The sequence below is a fragment of the Salmo salar genome, chromosome 12 (assembly GCF_965601325.2).
Source record: "Salmo salar chromosome 12, fSalSal1, whole genome shotgun sequence".
In the NCBI taxonomy this organism is placed as follows: domain Eukaryota; kingdom Metazoa; phylum Chordata; class Actinopteri; order Salmoniformes; family Salmonidae; genus Salmo; species Salmo salar.
In genome coordinates, this window is record NC_138302.1 from 30,461,263 (window position 1) to 30,480,333 (window position 19,071).

At 45.0% G+C, this 19,071-nt stretch overlaps 1 protein-coding gene across 1 annotated transcript in view; it reads left to right on the forward strand.

Annotated features, from left to right (window-relative positions):
• The first annotated feature begins 200 nt into the window (after positions 1-200).
• Positions 201-19,071, forward strand: part of LOC106564671 (growth factor receptor-bound protein 2) — a 33,853-nt gene continuing 14,982 nt past the window's right edge. Inside the window, exon 1 of the mRNA XM_014130887.3 lies at positions 201-629. Coding sequence (XP_013986362.1) covers positions 552-629 — 78 coding nt within the window. The 5' untranslated portion in view covers positions 201-551. The remainder of the gene's footprint in view (positions 630-19,071) is intronic.

Here is a 19,071-nt window from a genome sequence, read left to right on the forward strand (position 1 = left end):
AGTCATCAACCACATCTCCCTGTCAAACATCCACTACAAGGCTTGTAAATTAGCGATCCCATTGGTTTTGCACAGCTACAGTACACCTATTGGATTTGACAGTATTGTCACATCCGATTGGTCAATTGTGGGGATGATGCGCTTTAGTTGGCTTTAGGAAACGTCAATCAGATGATATCCTTCCTCCCCTGATTTGTGCGAGCCTCAGAATGCTAGTATTGTCTGTGGGCGCGGCATCACAGCACAAGCTATCATATTAGTGCATTGTTTTTCGGTGTTGGTTAATGTTACTTTGCTGCTACAATCTCAGGTTCTCTATCTGCGTTCTTATTCACAGGTTTGTAGCGGCGAGCAACGAGTGAGGGTATTTGCACTACTCGGAGTGACTGGTCAGACCAGGGGGAAAACGGGACCGGAGATATTCTGGGGTTTTTTCTGACGTTGTTAATAATTTTCATAATTCCTTGGAGGAATAAACTCCATTGAAAGACTTCAGAAGGGTACTTGTGCGTTCATCAACACCGCATACAAGTGTTCCAACAATCCTCACCATGGAGGCCATTGCCAAATACGATTTCAAAGCAACTGCGGATGATGAGTTGAGTTTTAAACGTGGAGAGACGTTGAAGGTAAGCAGCCAATTGTTTCACTATTTATATTCTTAAGAAATGTGTCAGGGACAGCATGTTCCTGACTGATTAAAGATATTTTTCCTTTGTGGTTATTATTAGGCCTAGTTATTACACTATTTGTAATAGCCTGTTACCTTTTATTTGGTCATTTTGTGTCTTCATATTAGACACTCCTGCACAGTAACTGGTTTTAAGGACGTGATTTAAAAACGTGTAAATAGTAAGTTCCCTAATTCACTTTAATTGGTCGATATTCAATACCAAAAAAAAGTATTTTCCAAGAAATATTACCTTGTCATTTCAAAGGTCTATTTATTATGATAGGCCTACAGAACGAGAGGGAATATAACAGAATATAATATAAATAAAAACATGTTGTAGGGGTGTTGTCCTTTTGGTTCCAACACATTTGAATGAGGCGCAGCTAATGTCTTTGCCAATGGCAAGTCATATGGTAATCGGTGTCATGTTTTCAAGGAAAAGTTCAGCGATTGTTTCCGTAAAGATATGGAAAAGGATAGCACTGGTAACCTTTGGCAGGACACGATTCTGTCTTTCTCACATCCTATAACAAGCATCCTATATTACACGCAGTCATCATTTTGTGTGGAGAACCAGAATGAGCAACCCCAAAATGTGTCTTCGTAGCCTATATGACAATAATTAGAGTCAAGGAAATGTTACAAGAGGAGTCAGAATGCTATGGTAAGTAACCCTCCCCATAGTTGGTTAAAAACGACTAAGCACTTCCATCAAATCCTTTCTTTATCCTCAGTAGTTCAGCAATATTGGACTTCTTCTGTGGTTAAGTAGGCTATGTGATAATGCTGAAACAGGAAGTCTCCAGTATCATGCTTGGCTTCTATACATTTTTCCTCACTCAGAGAGTCAGAAACGGAGAGGGAGAAGGAAAGAGAGCAGAGAGAGAGAAGGAAAGAAAGAGAGAGGATGAGCTGGCAGTATGTTTAGAACCACACCCCTTCCCTTGCTGGGATTATGACAGCTCCTTCATTTCAGTGTCAGAACTGTACTTTAACAGCTCTGCTTCAAGACATGCTATAATGGTTAGAAAAACTTTATTATAGCTGAACTTTTTGTGGCATAACTGCACGCTGACACATGACTGCCTGCACTGCAATCATAATACTGGTGTCAGTTCGGGTTAAAACCATATGCAAAAAAACAATATGCAGTAAAGAAAAGATTGAGAGTGAAGTGTGTGTGTGTCTGAGGTAAATGGCTGGTTGTGGTTGTGTGCAGTCTTGTCTTCTTTCCAGCTCCCTCTCTCCGCTGGTGTTTTGAGAACGGTCTGGCCCTGGTCTTGGCTCGCCCTCCCTGCCCTGTTCTCCTCTACTCCGGCAATGTACCCCGGCAACGCCACGTTCAGAGGCAGAAACAGATCCGGCGAACCAGGACAGGAATACGCATTCATACCTCCTCAAGAGAAACATCAGTTGTAGATGTTCACACTAGAGAAAGGAACATATCTGATCATGTGGCTTTAAGAGAAATATGGCCTCGAGCTGTGAAAACGGTGAACAAAGTTATCAGTCAATTTGATGCCTGAGTCAACCTCAGTTCATCATGCAGCGGCTTTCACGCTTCTGACGGCATCTACCGACTTAACAAGTCTGTAATTGTCCAAGAGGAATATCTGAAGGACGATTGGTGCGATTGCCGATCAGTGATAGGAGGCATGTGAGTGCAGGCTATACTGCGTACAGTATACACTAGTCTAAGTAACTTTTACTATCCGTATAGTACATTCTGTCAGCCAAACCAATGGATGTCCCTCCTGTATTAGCGAAGCTTTTAGCCGGCGTGACAATGACCATAGCATTTGGCAAGACAGCACAAACCAATCTGGAAGCAGGCTATATTCTAACAGCCAAGTCAATAGATTTCTTTCTTGTGTTTGTTCACAGAAATGAAGCTCAATGGAGAGCGAACATTCTTCATCACAGCGCTGTAGTTGGGGATGGGGAGTATGCCAGGCAGCTTGCTCCATCCCCTGGGCCTTAGGCTTCGCTCGCTCGGCGGGGGTCACATAAATATTAATCGTCCAAGAGTGTGATGTGGTGTATGGCAACAGCTTGCCGGTAAAAACACTACTACACCCGAGGCTATTATTTTTTTCCCCCTGCTCAGTTCTTTCTGCGTAGCGCAGCATGCATGAACTCCGCCCGGAGTTGCGAAAGGGTTCTGTTGAGTTGAGTTCCGGTCTTGAAACTTCCTCTGCTGATGCAGTCTTGGCTCTTCTGAGTTCAGAGAGGGAGGGAAGGAGAGAGGAAGAATCTGGAGGGGATTCAGGAACGTCGGCAGTGATCCTATCCCTCCTTTCCTAATTGAATTCTGACCATGGAGGGAGGATGGGGCTCTTTGGCACTGTTCTCAGGGCCCATGGGCGGCCTCTTCTTAACCACACACTTCAAAGCTTCTGGCCTGGCACTGGGTTAATGCTCCAGTACTGATCCAGCATGTACTATTACACAAGTGTTGTTACATGGTATTCAGTCAAGTGGCTCTTATGAAGTAGGTATACTCTCTTGATGAACTGAGCTCTTATGGAATAAGCTGTCTTGGTGAATTGCTGAGAATTAGAATACATCCGATGGGTGACGTGCCATGTCCATGATCGATTTAGCTCAGTTCTTCAGATCCCCTTACAATACAGGGGACATTAAGTCCTCCTGGGATATTTTTAGAAATCTGTGAAGATGAGAGATTATTTCCTCTGAATATGTAGGGTAACTCCCCCATCCCCCACTTTACAAAGGGTGGAGGAGTTTATTCTCTGGTATTGAGTTGTCAGGAAGAGAAGCATGTCAGGAAGAGAAGCATGTCAGAAATAAATAACGCTTACTGAACAGAAGTCTTGTCTTGTTTTTTGTGTTACTCGACATCAAGACATCTCGGTTTTTCTCACGCATTTAGAAGTGCAGGAGAGGAGACCTCTGCTTTTATTTAGGGAGTTTTTTTGTTGTTGGACAGACATTCAATGGCTCTGGGGCATGCAATCTCTTTCTCTCTCGCTTTCTCTATTTCTCTCTCTTTCTCTTTTCTGTCAACTGAGGCCACAGCAGAAAAGCCAGGCAGCATCAGGTCTAAATTTAGCCTGCAAGGAGTGGAAAGAAAAACCATCTGAGACAGGAACCTGGCCAAGGGCTGCGTGTCTGACAGAAGTCCAAAGAGAATGGAGCATCACTCTGGTCAAACAAAGGAGAAGAAAGAAACAACAAACAGCTTTGGTCTCAAGTCACCTGATTGTGTCTGGCTAAATAGTTTTTAGGGAAGTAGCAGCACTGGTCCCAGATTAGTTTTTGCTGTATAGCCAAATCCTGTTGCTATTGTCAATGCAGTTTGGCTAAGGCTATACAGCACAGATCTCAGGCCTGCAAGGTTGCACTTTGGCTCTTTGACTTTTTGGTGCGAACCCACGGACACCAGAAGTCTGTGCTCCGAGCTGGCAGGCAGGCACAGAAGGATGGATAGAGAGAGAGAAAGAAAGCACTCCACTCCGCTCTCCCAGAATGCCAGAGGCAGCGGGAGTCTAAAACGGGATGTACTGTGAATGTACAGTGAAGGATAGGCAGCGTCTGCCAACGCTATCTAGTGAACTGAACTCATTCCCATGGCGGATGCTAACCTGCTAGGTTTCTTAGGAGCTTATACACCAGAAGCTGCGTCCTATGGGTCACTTATGCATGATATGTTCTTCTGCCATTTGACCATAGGCTTCCTATGTGTCTATTTCTGAGTGTGTATGCTTGCGTGTGCACCTGCATGTGTGGGTGACACTGACTCCTTTGACAGGGCAAATGTACAGTATATAGTCCCATTACAAGGTGAAATCACCACCCTATTCAGATGAGTGTCAAGACAAGGGCGATGGAAGGAAAGACAATAATAGACCCACATTGACTATCCCCATTGAGAGAAGAACAGAACAGTCATTAATCCATCTGCTCTTCTCTGTCACAGATCTTGTCCTTCTCTTTGTCCTCCAGAAGGAGGTAATGAAGGTGAGAGATGCGGCTGGCTGCACTCCTCCATCTCTCCATTTCTCTCCTCTGTTCCCTTCATCCCTCGTTCACTTCATCCTGCCTATTGGGAAGGGAGCGAGAGTAATCTAAACAAACAAACTAGCAGGTCCCATGTCACAGCATGTGACCTGCTAGAGGTGCTAAAGAAGACAGAGGGAGAACAGGCCTAAAGTAAACCCACATTCCTGTGCCAGGCTCTCTCTCGTCACCTCCCGTCACTGTGTGTACAGAGTTACAGTATATTGACTTTTCAATTACAGGGCAGAAAAACAAAGCATGACGAAGGAAGAGGGAGTGGGATGGCAGAAGGAGAGGTAGACTAGTGTTTATAACTTTAACAACCCAAACACCGGACCTAAATTGATAGAACAGGGTTCTTTTTGAAGAATAAAACCATCACATTAGGTTTGTGAACTAATGTCCGGGTGTCCTAACAAATCGTGCACTCCCCTCGATACAATGGCAGGGTGTTCAAAACATTTTTGCGCACCCCCTCCGCGGCTACTGCAGCATGGATGATGCTTATTACCCTTCGAAGTGAATCTGACCTAATTACAGTATGAGATCGTCTGACTGGAGGGCTGGCAGTGCACACATGCACAGAGAGACACACACACACACAGAGTTGTCACACTGTAGCTTTGAAAACTTTACTGCTACTGTCTGACCCAGTCGTAAGGCTGCTCTTATTACCCCTGTGTTCACTTTGAAGCCATCCTGGAGCCTTGTTTTCCTGCTTGTCTTCCTGTGTGGTTTGGGATGGGTAGATGCTGAGTTCGCTCCATTTCGGTTGGGAATGTCCTGAGATTTGACAAAATCTAAGGAACGAGGGATTTTAAACTTTCAGGAGAAGAGAAAAGAGTGTCTATCTTCTCAGGTGTGTTCAGAACTTTCCAGACCTCACAACTTGCCAGATAGTTTCATTTTGCATGGGTTGAATTCACCCAGTTGTAATTCTCTGCAGGGCTACAGTAGTTGAGGCTTACCGCAACACACTCCCTACTGCTCTTTAGCTAAGAGTGTGATCATGGGCTCGACAATGTGAAAAGCAAAACATGGTTTCCTGTCACATCAATGCTGTTCTTGACTCTCAGCTTCACAACCATGTTTTTTTATTTTACCTTTATTTAACTAGGCAAGTCAGTTAAGAATAAATTCTTATTTACAATGACAGCCTAGGAACAGTGGGTTAACTGCCTTGTTCAGAGGCAGAACGACAGATTTTTACCTTGTCAGCTCAGGGACCACTAGGCTACCTGCCTAACCACTAGGCTACCTGCCTCTCCGCCCTTAGCCTAGGGGGAATGCAATTAGATACGCACACACACAAAATAGTGTAAAGCACACCCTAGAGGACACACGCACACAGACACACACACACACTAAACTAAACTAATCCGCAGTGGGACTAGCGTGGGATGATCAACATTGTTTTTCGTCAAAGCTGCGATCCCAACACCGCTCTGTCTAATGCCTCAGAAACATACCTCTCACCCTCTCCTCTCCCACACCTCTCTCTCACACCCCACACAGCCTCTCACCCTCTCTCCAGTGCTGTTTCAAAGATCCATCTCTAAGCCCAGTCAAATGCTTTAACCATTGATTAAACCTAAACCGGCCTTCTCCCATGTGGACCAACCATACAATACAATACAATACAATACCCTGGCCTGTTAGCTCAATACGGATGGCTTCCTAACTAGAAGCTTTGTTTTCCCTCCCTCCATAAGCTTTGGGGTTTTTATTGCAACAGTCTCAAATGGCTCCCTATTCCCTATATATTGCACTACTTTTGACCAGAGTCTTATGGGCCCAATCAGAAGTAGTGCGCTATAAAGGAAAATAGGGTTCCATTTCGGCTGTGAAAGTTGCCTTCTCACACCTCATTTGTCTTTACTGTGATGTCAATAAAGCCACTTCCTGATATTGATCGTTCTCACTCTGTTTATATACTTCAGGGGACTGGAGGGAACAGGCTAAATTCTCACTGTATTTATATACTTCAGGGGACTGGAGGGAACAGGCTAAATTCTCACTGTATTTATATACTTCAGGGGACTGGAGGGAACAGGCTAAATTCTCACTGTATTTATATACTTCAGGGGACTGGAGGGAACAGGCTAAATTCTCACTGTATTTATATACTTCAGGGGACTGGAGGGAACAGGCTAAATTCTCACTGTATTTATATACTTCAGGGGACTGGAGGGAACAGGCTAAATTCTCACTGTATTTATATACTTCAGGGGACTGGAGGGAACAGGCTAAATTCTCACTGCAGGATTATTTACTGGTTTGCTTCAACTCCAGGAAAAGCGTAATTGTATCAGGAACCGTGTGTGTGTGTGTGTGTGTGCGTGCGCGCGCGTGCGCATGTGTGTGTGTGATTGGGAGATAAATGAAGCAATCTTCTCTCCCATCCTGTAATTTGGCCGTCGCGATGGAACACAATTCCATCAACATAATGAGCATGAAAATACCCATAACTTTTGCTTATGTGGTTGCCAAAGTGTCATTTCCGTGTTGTATGGCTTCTGGAACTGCAAAATATGGTTATTTTTGTTTGAATGGGCACAGAAATGGTTGTAACGGGATCGTTACAATATCGTAACTATTACTTCTCAGAGGAAACTCATCAGAAACCCTCAACAGAAACTCTGGGTATAGACTAGAGTTTGGGTATAACCAGAGATACTGGATATAATGATGGGATACGTGTCTCCCCCCCTAACAATGGGATTCGTTATCCACAGAGCGGAATGGCAGGCTGTCGAGCTTCTGTCTATTCCTCTCTGGTGATTGGCGTATAGATCTCCATTATTTAATACTTTTTTTGAATATTTGATGAGGCGTCAACCGCCTGTATTCAATGTAGAGTGAGATGCTATGCTAACCTCATGAATATGCATAGACTGTCACGAGTTCTAGCAGGGACAACGCTGATATAAAGTATTTTTTCTCAAAGTTGCCGGGATGTCACTTGCGTCACACTGTCAGTACACCCATAACATGCTAAGCATTACGAAATGACTATTAGATCAAAAAGCCTCACTTATCACAATAGCAATACATTTTTATCTTTACTAAACTCTCATTGCTCCCCATACAAAAACACCTCATTTGCTTAATAGTCTGCTAAATGTGGACAGATTTTGGGCGGAGTAAACCCTCTCGCTTCGCCTCTTCAGGCTTAATCCCAGTACCCCCCACCCTTAGCACTCCCCCTCTGTTTTGCGCCATCCCGCGAGCCACATCAAGTCAGAGTGGTGTTCCAATTCAACTTTGAGCGAGGGGTAGTGCCTTTGAGCCCTGTAGTTGTCCCTCCAACCGATGCGAATTGACAAGCAGACTTTCTATCTAGTGGTTAACAGAACTCCCATGAAGCACTGCGACCGAAGTCTCTAAAGTTGCTTCAGGAAGATGGCTGGCAAAAATATTATGATGGAAGCAAACGTAAGTAATTATAACGTCATAACAAATCATGCAAAAAAAATGTACAGTTAAAAGGAATATATTAATGCAGAAAAGGATTATGCATATTTTTTGGTCATGAAGTTAATTTATGAAAATCGCTATTTAACATGCTGACTAGCCAACATTAACCAACTAGCCATAGATTTAGCTTGCTGATGGGCTTGAGATTTGTATGACTTGTAATTAAGGACACACGATATATCGGTGAACATATCGGAATCGGCCGATTATTAGCTAAAAATGCCAACATCGGTATCGGCCGATGTCTAGTTTAACACCGATGTCAAAGCTGACGTGCATACCTACAGTTGGAAGTTTACATACACTCATTTTTCAACCACTCCACAAATTTCTTGTTAACAAAGTAGCGTTTTTGCAAGTTTTTTTTAAACCTTTATTTAACTAGGCAAGTCAGTTAAGAACAAATTCTTATTTTCAATGACGGCCTTGTTCAGGGGCAGAATGACAGATATGTACCTGGTCAGCTCGGGGATTTGAACTTGCAACCTTTCGGTTAATAGTCCAACGCTCTAACCACTTGGCTACGCTGCCACCCCAAAGTTTGTTAGGACATCTAATTTGTGCATGACACAAGTAATTTTTCCAACAATTGTTTACAGACAAGTTATTTCACTTCTAATTCCCTGTATCACAATTCCAGTGGGTCAGAAGTTTACATACACTAAGTTGACTGTGCCTTTAAACAGCTTGGAAAATTCCAGAAAATGATGTCATGGCTTTAGAAGCTTCTGATAGGCTAATTGACATCATTTGAGTCAATTGGAGGTGTACCTGTGGATGTATTTGAAGGCCTACCTTCAAACTCAGTGCCTCATTGCTTGACATCATGGGCAAATCAAAAGAAATCAGCCAAGACCTCAGGAAAAAAAATTGTAGACCTCCACAAGTCTGGTTCATCCTTTGGAGCAATTTCCAAACGCCTGAAGGTACCATGTTCATCTGTACAAACAATAGTATGCAAGTATAAACACCATGGCACCACGCAGCCGTCATATCAATCAGGAAGGAGACGCGTTCTGTCTCCTAGAGATGAAAGTACTTTGGTGTGAACTGCTAATCAATCCCACAACAACAGCAAAGGACCTTGTGAATTCCTGACATCACCTGGTTTAAACGTCTCTAGAGACTATATCTCTCTCATCATTACTCAATGCCTAGGTTTACCTCCAATGTACTCACATCCTACCTTACCTTTGTCTGTACACTATGCCTTGAATCTGTGCTATCGTGCCCAGAAACCTGCTCCTTTTACTCTCTGTTCCGAACGTGCTAGACGGCCAGTTCACATAGCCTTTAGCCGTACCCTTATCCTAATGCCCCCACCATTTCTCCTTCACCCAAATCCGGATAGCTGATGTTCTGAAAGAGCTGCAAAATCTGGACCCGTACAAATCAGCCGGGCTAGACAATCTGGACCTTCTGTTTCTAAAATGATCTGCTGAAATTGTTGCAACCCTTATTACTAGCCTGTTCAACCTCTCTTTCGTATCGTCTGAGATTCCCAAAGATTGGAAAGCTGCCGCGGTCATCCCCCTCTTCAAAGGGGGTGACACTCTAGACCCAAACTGATACAGACCTATATCTATCCTACCCTGTCTTTCTAAGGTCTTCGAAAGCCAAGTTAAACAGATTACCGACCATTTCGAATCCCACCGTACCTTCTCCACTATGCAATCTGGTTTCAGAGCTGGTCATGGGTGCACCTCAGCCACGCTCAAGGTCCTAAACGACATCATAATCGTCATCGATAAGAGACATTACTGTGCAGCCGTATTCATCGACCTGGCCAAGGCTTTCGACTCTGTCAATCACCACATTCTTATTGGCAGACTCGACAGCCTTGGTTTCTCAAATGATTGCCTCGCCTGGTTTACCAACTACTTCTCTGATAGAGTTCAGTGTGTCAAATCGGAGGGCCTGTTGTCCGGATCTCTGGCAGTCTCTATGGGTGTGCCACAGGCCAACTTTCTTCTCTGTATACATCAATGATGTTTCTCTTGCTGCTGGTGATTCTCTGATCCACCTCTACGCAGACGACGCCATTCTGTATACTTCTTGCCCCTCTTTGGACACTGTTAACTAACCTCCAGACGAGCTTCAATGCCATACAACTCTCCTTCCGTGGCCGCCAACTGCTCTTAAACGCAAGTAAAAATGCATGCTATTCAATCGATCACTGCCCGCACCTGCTCGCCTGTCCAGCGTCACTACTCTGGACGACTCTGACTTAGAATACGTGGACAACTACAAATACCTGGGTGTCTGGTTAGACTGTAAACTCTCCTTCCAGACTCACATTAAGCATCTCCAATCCAAAATTAAATCTTGAATCGGCTTCCCATATTGCAACAAAGCATCCTTCACTCATGCTGCCAAACATACCATCCTACCGATCCTCGACTTCGGCGATGTCATCTATAAAATAGCCTCCAACACTCCACTCAACAAACTGGATGCAGTCTATCACAGTGCCATCTGTTTTGTCACCAAAGCCCCATATACTACCCACCATTGTGACCTGTACGCTCACGTTGGTTGGCCCTCGCTTCATACTCGTCGCCAAACCCACTGGCTAAAGGTTATCTTCAAGTCTCTGCTAGGTAAAGCCCCGCCTTATCTCAGCTCACTGGTCACCATAGCAGCACCCACTCGTAGCATGCGCTCCAGTAGGTATATCTCACTGGTCACCCCCAAAGCCAATTCCTCCTTTGGTCGTCTTGCCTTCAGGTTCTCTGCAGCCAATGACTGGAACGAACTGCAAAAATCACTGAAGCTGGAGACTCATATCTCCCTCACTAGCTTTAAGCACCAGCTGTCAGAGCAGCTCACAGATCACTGCACCTGTACATAGCCCATCTGTAAACAGCCCATCTATCTACCTACCTCATCCCCATATTGTATTTATTTATTTATCTTGCTCCTTTGCACCCCAGTATCTCTACTTGCACATTCATCTTCTGCACATCTACCATTCCAGTGTTTAATTGCTATATTGTAATTACTTCGCCACCATGGCCTATTTATTGCCTTAACTTACCTCATTTGCACTCACTGTATATAGACTTTTTGTTTTCTTTTGTTCTACTGTATTATTGACTGTTTTATTTATTCCATGTGTAACTCTGTGTTGTTGTATGTGTCGAATTGCTATGCTTTATCTTGGCCAGGTCGCAGTTGCAAATGAGAACTTGTTCTCAACTAGCCTACCTGGTTAAATAAAGGTGAAATAAATTAAATAAAAAATGTATAAATGGCAAGTATATATGAGATTGACTTTATTCAGTCAGTTCCACACATTTTATAGATGAGTTAAGCTTGCTGTTCGTCAATCAAAGCACAGTAAATAGCCTATGCGCCACCACTCTGTGGCTGTTTATGAAACACGCCAGGGTCCAACATTAGCTTTTTTTCTCACTGGTAAAAATCATCCAGTTAACGTTGGACGCTGGCAAAAATCTACTGGCATGCTCAGAATTTCTACTGGCCCAGACATGGTGTAGTTTTTAAAGGGATAATTCAATATTTTGGCAATGAATGTTTGAATGAAGTTGCTAACTAGCATCAGCGCAATTGCTAACTAACATTAACACAATGGCTGGAAGACTATGGTAACGGCTAGCATGCTAGTAGGTACCTAGCATTAGCTTGCAAAAACTAACACCAACTTCGTTCATTGCCAAAACCCAGAAGTATCCCTTTAAATGAACTGGGGTCATGCAGGGCCTATAGGTTGGCATGCTTTCTCTAAATTCAGCTATTAAGCGGCTACATTTGGTTATTATATGTTTTATAAAGCTGTGTAATATAATTCGGCAATGTAAGTCATTACGCTATTCTTTACAACTGCATTGTATTAATTGTATACGTTTTTGTTTCTGAAGTATGTCTTTTTGAGAAGATTTGAAAATAGGACGCTGCCTCTTTAAGAGTCCAAAAGACATATCGACATGGCTACAGTAGGCTAGCCAAGACTAATGCTACGTGTCTTTTTGTAGCTTTCTTTTTGCAGACTATCAACAGTAGCCAGCATATTGCTAGAATGTTTACTTTTGTAAATCACTTTCACTAAAAGAAGACAATAGGCAAAGTAGATTTCGACTCATCGTTAGCACATTTTATTGGAAGTGCAAATTCATGCTCCATCCCTTCGTGTAAAGAAATGTGACTGCAACCACAGCACACAAAACACACACACACACACACCCCCAAGAACCGAGAGACGGGACAGACCGCAGACTGTCAAACCGTCAGTGTTCCCGTTCATCGCTCACTTTGTAAAGCATAATCTAGTTCAATAGTTCTCCTCAAAATAGGATCAGTTGCAGTTACCTCTGTAGCATCTGCTCGTCTGTTACCTGGGGTGAGTCAGTTAGCATTACCCCACTAACTTGTTTACGCTAGCTCTAACGTGCCCAGGCCCGGCTGCCTGCTGTGTCTCCTGTGAGGCGAGAGACATAGTTAGCATTAGAGGTACACCAGAGTGACTCATTCCTCCCCTAAGTAACCCCTGAGCTCCTTCACAAGTGGTAGATGTCATACCACTCACTACACCTGTCAGTGGAGCAGGGCAGAGAGCAGGGTAGAGGGGTTAGCTTGAGGGGTTAGCTTGTGGTGTGCATGTGTTTTGTGTGTGTGTGTGCTTTCTTCTCCTGCATTAAAAGCTCCTGTCGATTCTGCCTTCTCTCTCAATTCAAATGAAGGGCTTTATTGGCATGGGAAACATATGTTTACATTGCCAAAGCAAGTGAAATAGATAATAAACAAAAGGTCTCTCTCTCCCTCTCGCTCTCTCTGTCTCTGTGCTGACCCTGAAACTCTACTGTTGTTGACAGTTTGCAAACATTGATAGAAAGCCCTCCCGGGGGGAAGAAGAGTGTCTGAGAGGGGCCATCTGGGCAGACTAGATTCAGAGGCCTGTCCCCTACCCTGAGCCTCTCTAGTCTGAGTGGGCTTGTTGGGACTGCCTGTCTGAACCTAATGGGTCTGCTCTTTCACACTCTGGCGCTCTTTCTCTTTCTGTCGCGCTCTCTGTCGCTCTTTCTTTCTTTGTAATCCAGACAGCCCCAATCTGGGATCTCGTTAAAAGTGTCCCAGTGCTGTAGCTGGATTAGTGGTTTAGCTGTTGCTCCTCGCCCTTTATCCCCTCCTCCGACACAGGATAAATAGATGGATTAGCCCCAAAACAGAGGCTGGGACCGGTGCCAACCGGGCAGAACCAGGACAGGGGGCAGAGAGGGACACAACAGCACACAGCTCTCCAGGAAAGCAAGGCCCCAGCTGCTACACGCTAGGCTCTTGGCACAATCCAAAATCCCAGAAAACGAGAAGGTTGCGTAATGAACCTCGATTACCACTGACTTTATCCAAGTGAAGGCTTGGATGTGTGGCAACTGGCAATGCAAGATTCATTCCAACTAGAGGATTGTGTAATGTTGTAGTGTGACTGCGATGTAGGGGCATACACCACTGCTTTGTACACCATGCTATTATACTATGCATCAATGTTTTAGTTTTGCTATTTCCATAAAGCAGTGGGTTGGATGATGTTGAAGACACGCTAGGTACCATGTTACTATGCAAAGTATGCATCAATGCTTAATGTTTCTATTTCCATAAAGCAGTGGGTTGGATAATGTTGTAGACGTTTCATAGTTGTTTGTTTTCAGAGATCTAAACGGATGCAAATCACTGTCCTGTACATGGAAATGCACCGCTGTTCACTGTACCAATTCCTACAGTATGCTTCTATAAATCGCTGCTTAAAGCACTATTTGTACGTTTTTGTGGAGACAAAGCAGATTCTTGTGAGTTTATGTAGAGCCTCTTCGTGGAAAGAATGTACTGAACAAAAATATAAACGCAACATGTAAAGTGTTATAAAATATTCCAGAAATGTTCCATATGCACAAAAAGCTTATTTCTCTAAAATGTTGTGCAGCATTGTGTTTACGTCCCTGTTAGTGAGCATTTCTCCTTTGCCAAGATAGTCAATCCACCTGACAGGTGTGGTATATCAATAACCTGATTAAACGGCATGATGGGTCGGTCACCTTGGGGACAATAAAAGGCCAGTCTAAAATGTGCAGTTTTGTCACACAACACAATGCCAAGTTGTCTCATGTTTTGAGGGGGGTGCAAGTAGCATACTGACTGCAGGAATGTCCACCAGAGCTGTTGCCACAGAATTGAATGTTAATTTCTCTATCATAAGGATCCTCCAACGTTGTTTTAGAGAATTTGGCAGTACGTCCAACTGGCCTCACAACTGCAAACCACGTGTAACCACACCAGCCCAGGACCTCCACGTCCAGCTTCTTCACCTGGGGGGTCGTCTGAGACCAGCCACCCGGACAGCTGTTGAAACTGTGGGTTTGCACAACCAAAGAATTTCTGCACAAACTGGCAGAAAATGGTTGGAAGGTCATCTGCATGCTCTCTCAGGGAAGGTCATCTGCATGCTCTCTCAGGGAAGGTCATCTGCATGCTCTCTCAGGGAAGGTCATCTGCATGCTCTCTCAGGGAAGGTCATCTGCATGCTCTCTCAGGGAAGGTCATCTGTGTGTACGTCGTCCTCACCAGGGTCTTGACCTGACTGCAGTTCGGCGTAGTAACCGTCTTCAATTGGCAAATGCTCACCTTCGACGGCCACTGGCACGCTGGAGAAGTGTGCTCTTCACGGATGAATCCCTGTTTCAGCTGTGCCGGGCAGATGGCGTCGTGTGAGCGAGCGGTTTGCGGATGTGAACTTTGTGAACAGAGTGCCTCATGGTGGCAGCGGGGTTGTGATATGGGCAGGCAAAAGCTACGGACAACAAACAGAATTGCATTTTATCGATGGCAATTTCAATGCACAGAGATACCGTGATGAGATCATGAGGCCCATTGTCGTGCCATTCATCCACCGCCATCACCTCATGTTTCAGCACCATAATGCACAGCCCCATGTCGCAAGGATCTGTACACAATTCCCTGCATACTCACCAGACATGTCACCCATTGAGCCTGTTTGGGATGCTCTGGATCGACGTGTACGACAGCGGGTTCCAGTTCCTGCCAATCTCCAGCAACTTCACAAGCCATTGAAGAGGAGTAGGACACCATTACACAGACCACAATCGACAGCCTGGACAACTCTATGCGGAGGAGATGTGTCGCGCTGCATGAGGCAAGTGGTGGTCACCAGATACTGGCTGGGTTTCGGATCCACGCCCCTACCTTTTTTTTAAGGTGTCTGTGACCAACCGATGCATATCTGTATTCCCAAGTCCTGTGAAATCCATAGATTAGGGCCTAATGTATTTATTTAAATGGACTGATTCCCTTATATGAACTGTAACTCAGTAAAATCTTAGAAATTGTTGCATGTTGCTTTTTATATTTTTGTTCAGTGTAGATATAAATGTATTTATTTTGCACGTTCCCCTCTGCAGTTGATCAATTTTCTTGTCTGCCCTGATTCCCAACATGCGCGCACACACACACTCTGATTCCCCTCACATAGTTCATTAAGTTTTCTGTCAGGTATTGCCCGTCTTTCTCCACGCGCCTCCACGGACACCTTGGCTGTTTATCTCTCAGGGAGAAAGATAAGCTTACCACCTGTGTGTGTGTGTGTGTGTGTGTGTGTGTGTCTCTGTCTCTCTCTCTCTCTCTCTCTCTTTTTCTGTATTTCTCTTTTTCTGTATTTCTTTCATTATGCTAAAAAATGTCTCTCCTTCCTTCTCTTCTACCATCTCATGTATATTAATGACGCACCAGGAACCAGTATTCGCCCTGAATGCCTTGTTCCCTGGCTGGTTGTGCACGCTCTCACACACACACTGAAACACACAAATACATGCACACACATTTCCCCCCACTCAAACACCACACACAAGTCTCTCTTGTTTTTGCCAGTGCGGGCAATTAGGAGGCAGAAGGCAGTAAGTGTGAAGGTGTAGAGGAATAGAGGAATAGAGGAGAGGAACCCCCTGTGGATATGAATTAGGTTTAAGAGCAAGTCTGCTGAGTTGTTTCCCGATTGAATTCACACCCCTGGTTATAATCCTGCAGTTTGATTCCTTCCCATCCTCTCTGGACTACACTCTGCAGTGGCAAAATACCCCCCTCTTCCATCTCCCTCTTCCATCTCCCTCTTCCATCTCCCTCTTCCCTCTTCCATCTCCCTCTTCCATCTCCCTCTTCCATCTCCCTCTTCCATCTCCCTCTTCCATCTCCCTCTTCCATCTCCCTCTTCCATTTCCATCTCCCTCTTCCATCTCCCTCTTCCATCTCCCTCTCCCCCTCTTCCATCTCCCTCTTCCATCTCCCTCTTCCATCTCCCTCTTCCATCTCCCTCTTCCATCTCCCTCTTCCATCTCCCTCTTCCATCTCCCTCTTCCATCTCCCCCTCTTCCATCTCCCTCTTCCATCTCCCTCTTCCATCTCCCTCTTCCATCTCCCTCTCCCCCTCTTCCATCTCCCTCTTCCACCTCCCTCTCCTCCATCCTTCTCTTCCTTTTACTCCTCGTCCATCATGCTCTTGTATGAGACCTTATTTTATTTATTTTATATTTTATTTAAAGTATGAGAGAACATGGTGCAGTAGCATTGGCGTCCTATATTTAGATGTGGATAGGCATGCAAAGTGTGTGTGTGTGTCACTGCGTGTTAGTTAGTATGCATGCATGTGGTTTTGCCACCCACAGCCATTGACAGGCGTGTTCCACGGTGAAGCATGTTAACCGGGACTTTCCTCCCAGGTTATTTTATCTCATGTCACGTACAGCCCTAACTGGTGTCTTTCCTCCTGAAAAACCACAGTGGTTCTTCACATACACACAAACTGTAACACTTCCTCGGCGCACGGCAGCTGCAGCAGTAATGGGGCCATCACAAGACTATCACGTCTGCTTTTGGAGAGGGTGAGGATTTGGGATGATCATGATGGTGTGTGTGTGTGGCAGCTGTGAAGGAGATTACTCCGGGGCCTGATCTTGTAAATGTAACCGCATCAACACCCTTACAGAGGTTTACAACAAGGCAACGAGATCGGTCCAGAGGACTGTGCCCTCAGCCACGACCAGTAACGACCAGAGATTACCATACTGAGACATATCATTCACTACAGCCACTGTCTGTGGTTCTGCCTGCTGAATGGGAAGCAGGCGCTTATAGCTTCACTCTCCGTTAGCACGGTGGATGACATGTACATATCATAGTGTCATTGTGCTTCTGTGTCGAAAATAGAGAGAAGTGGAGACAGAAGGGGGGGAAACGGGGATGGAGAAAAGGAGAGGTAGTACAGAGAGAAAAGGGAGAGATTGCGATGAAGCAGGACACAGAGAGGTATCAAGAAAGGTGGAGAGGGAGAGAATGCATCAATGTGTGCGACAGGAAGAAAGAGCTAGGAGAGACAGATGTGTGTGCATGTCATTGCCCCAGCCAGTCAGCCTATTGTGACAGCTAGGCTACCTCTGTTTCTGTCCCAAGGCCTGATACGATCAAACTAGCAGATGCTATTCTAGCACTGAGTGGTGTGGTCTCATTTCATCAAGTCCACAGACACTTTTTATGTATTTCCAGCTTTAAAGCACATTACCGGCCTCTGTTATGGGAAGTCCAAACTGAATTAGACAGCCACTGATGAAACAATGTGCTGTTAATGGGAGCCAGAAAAAAAAAATACATCGACTGGCACTGTCTTCATTGCAATGTCAGATGGGTTTTACTAGTCTGTTTTGTTTGTCTCTTTCTTTGAAGTGTGCTTGTCTTTGTTTGGCTTTTACAAATCCCTGGCTCAAATTCACTTTGCTGTGGTGCTAAATGCATGGCCGCATTGCCTTTATTTTTTCATAACATGCTCTCAAAGTCTTTATAGGAATTAAAATCATTGGGATAACAAAGTTATAGCCTTCCAAACCACGGATTAGATGTGTTTTTAGAGAAACTCTCTCTCTCTTACGTCTTACTCTTCTGGTTGGGTTGGAAGGGTTAATGTGAAGGGTATGCCTAGTTCTTACTAGTCAGCAAGCAAGGTGGAGAACGTCCACACTACCCTTCTGTTATGCCCCCCAAACCACACACACTCACATACAGAACACCTCCTCTACTTCTGTGTACATGTCTCTGTCTTCCCCCCCCCCCCCCCCCCCCCGTGTCTCCTTGTCCGTCTGTCTGTCTGAGCACTAGCTCCTTGTTTCCTAGCATTGGTGTAATTAGTTTTATCAGCAGCCGGAGCTCCTGCCTCGCTCAGGGGAGGGAGGGGAGAGTCATTATCTCCCTCATTTCCTTCCCTCCAGCTCACACACACACACACACACACACACACAGAGAGAGACTGACAGAAACGCACACACAAGACACAGTGTTGCACATTTCCACACAGACATGGGAGTGCGCAGGCAGGCACATACACATGGATGTACTCACACACACACACACACACACTTAAACTGGCATAGAGACGTTAGCTCATCCTCTCCTCCTCCCTCAGAGATTCATGTATGAGCAGTATTCAGTCATACTAGAGGCCCTACATGTGTCTGTTAGGACTGGATTGGCTCTGACTCTTCACAAGGTTACAGCGCCGCTCCTCTCTTCATCACTAGCAGTAGCTATCACTTTAGAATCCTGCTCAGGCCAACACAGCCCCCAGGGTACAGACGGGCTGTGACGGAGCACTGGGTGAGTCACCAGTACTGAGCAGCTGGATGTGTGTGTTTGGGGGTGGAACTGTGTGTCACACTGTCTCTCGCTCTCTCTCTGTGTATGTTTATCTCCTGCATTCTCAACCTGTGTGAGTGGTTATTACCGTGTTTTGGAGTCTGAGGTCATGCAGAGTTTAGAGGGACAGCCGGCCAGTGTTCAAAAGAGGCATGGGGCACACGCACTGCGCTGGTCGTGCTATAGGAGGTGCTGTG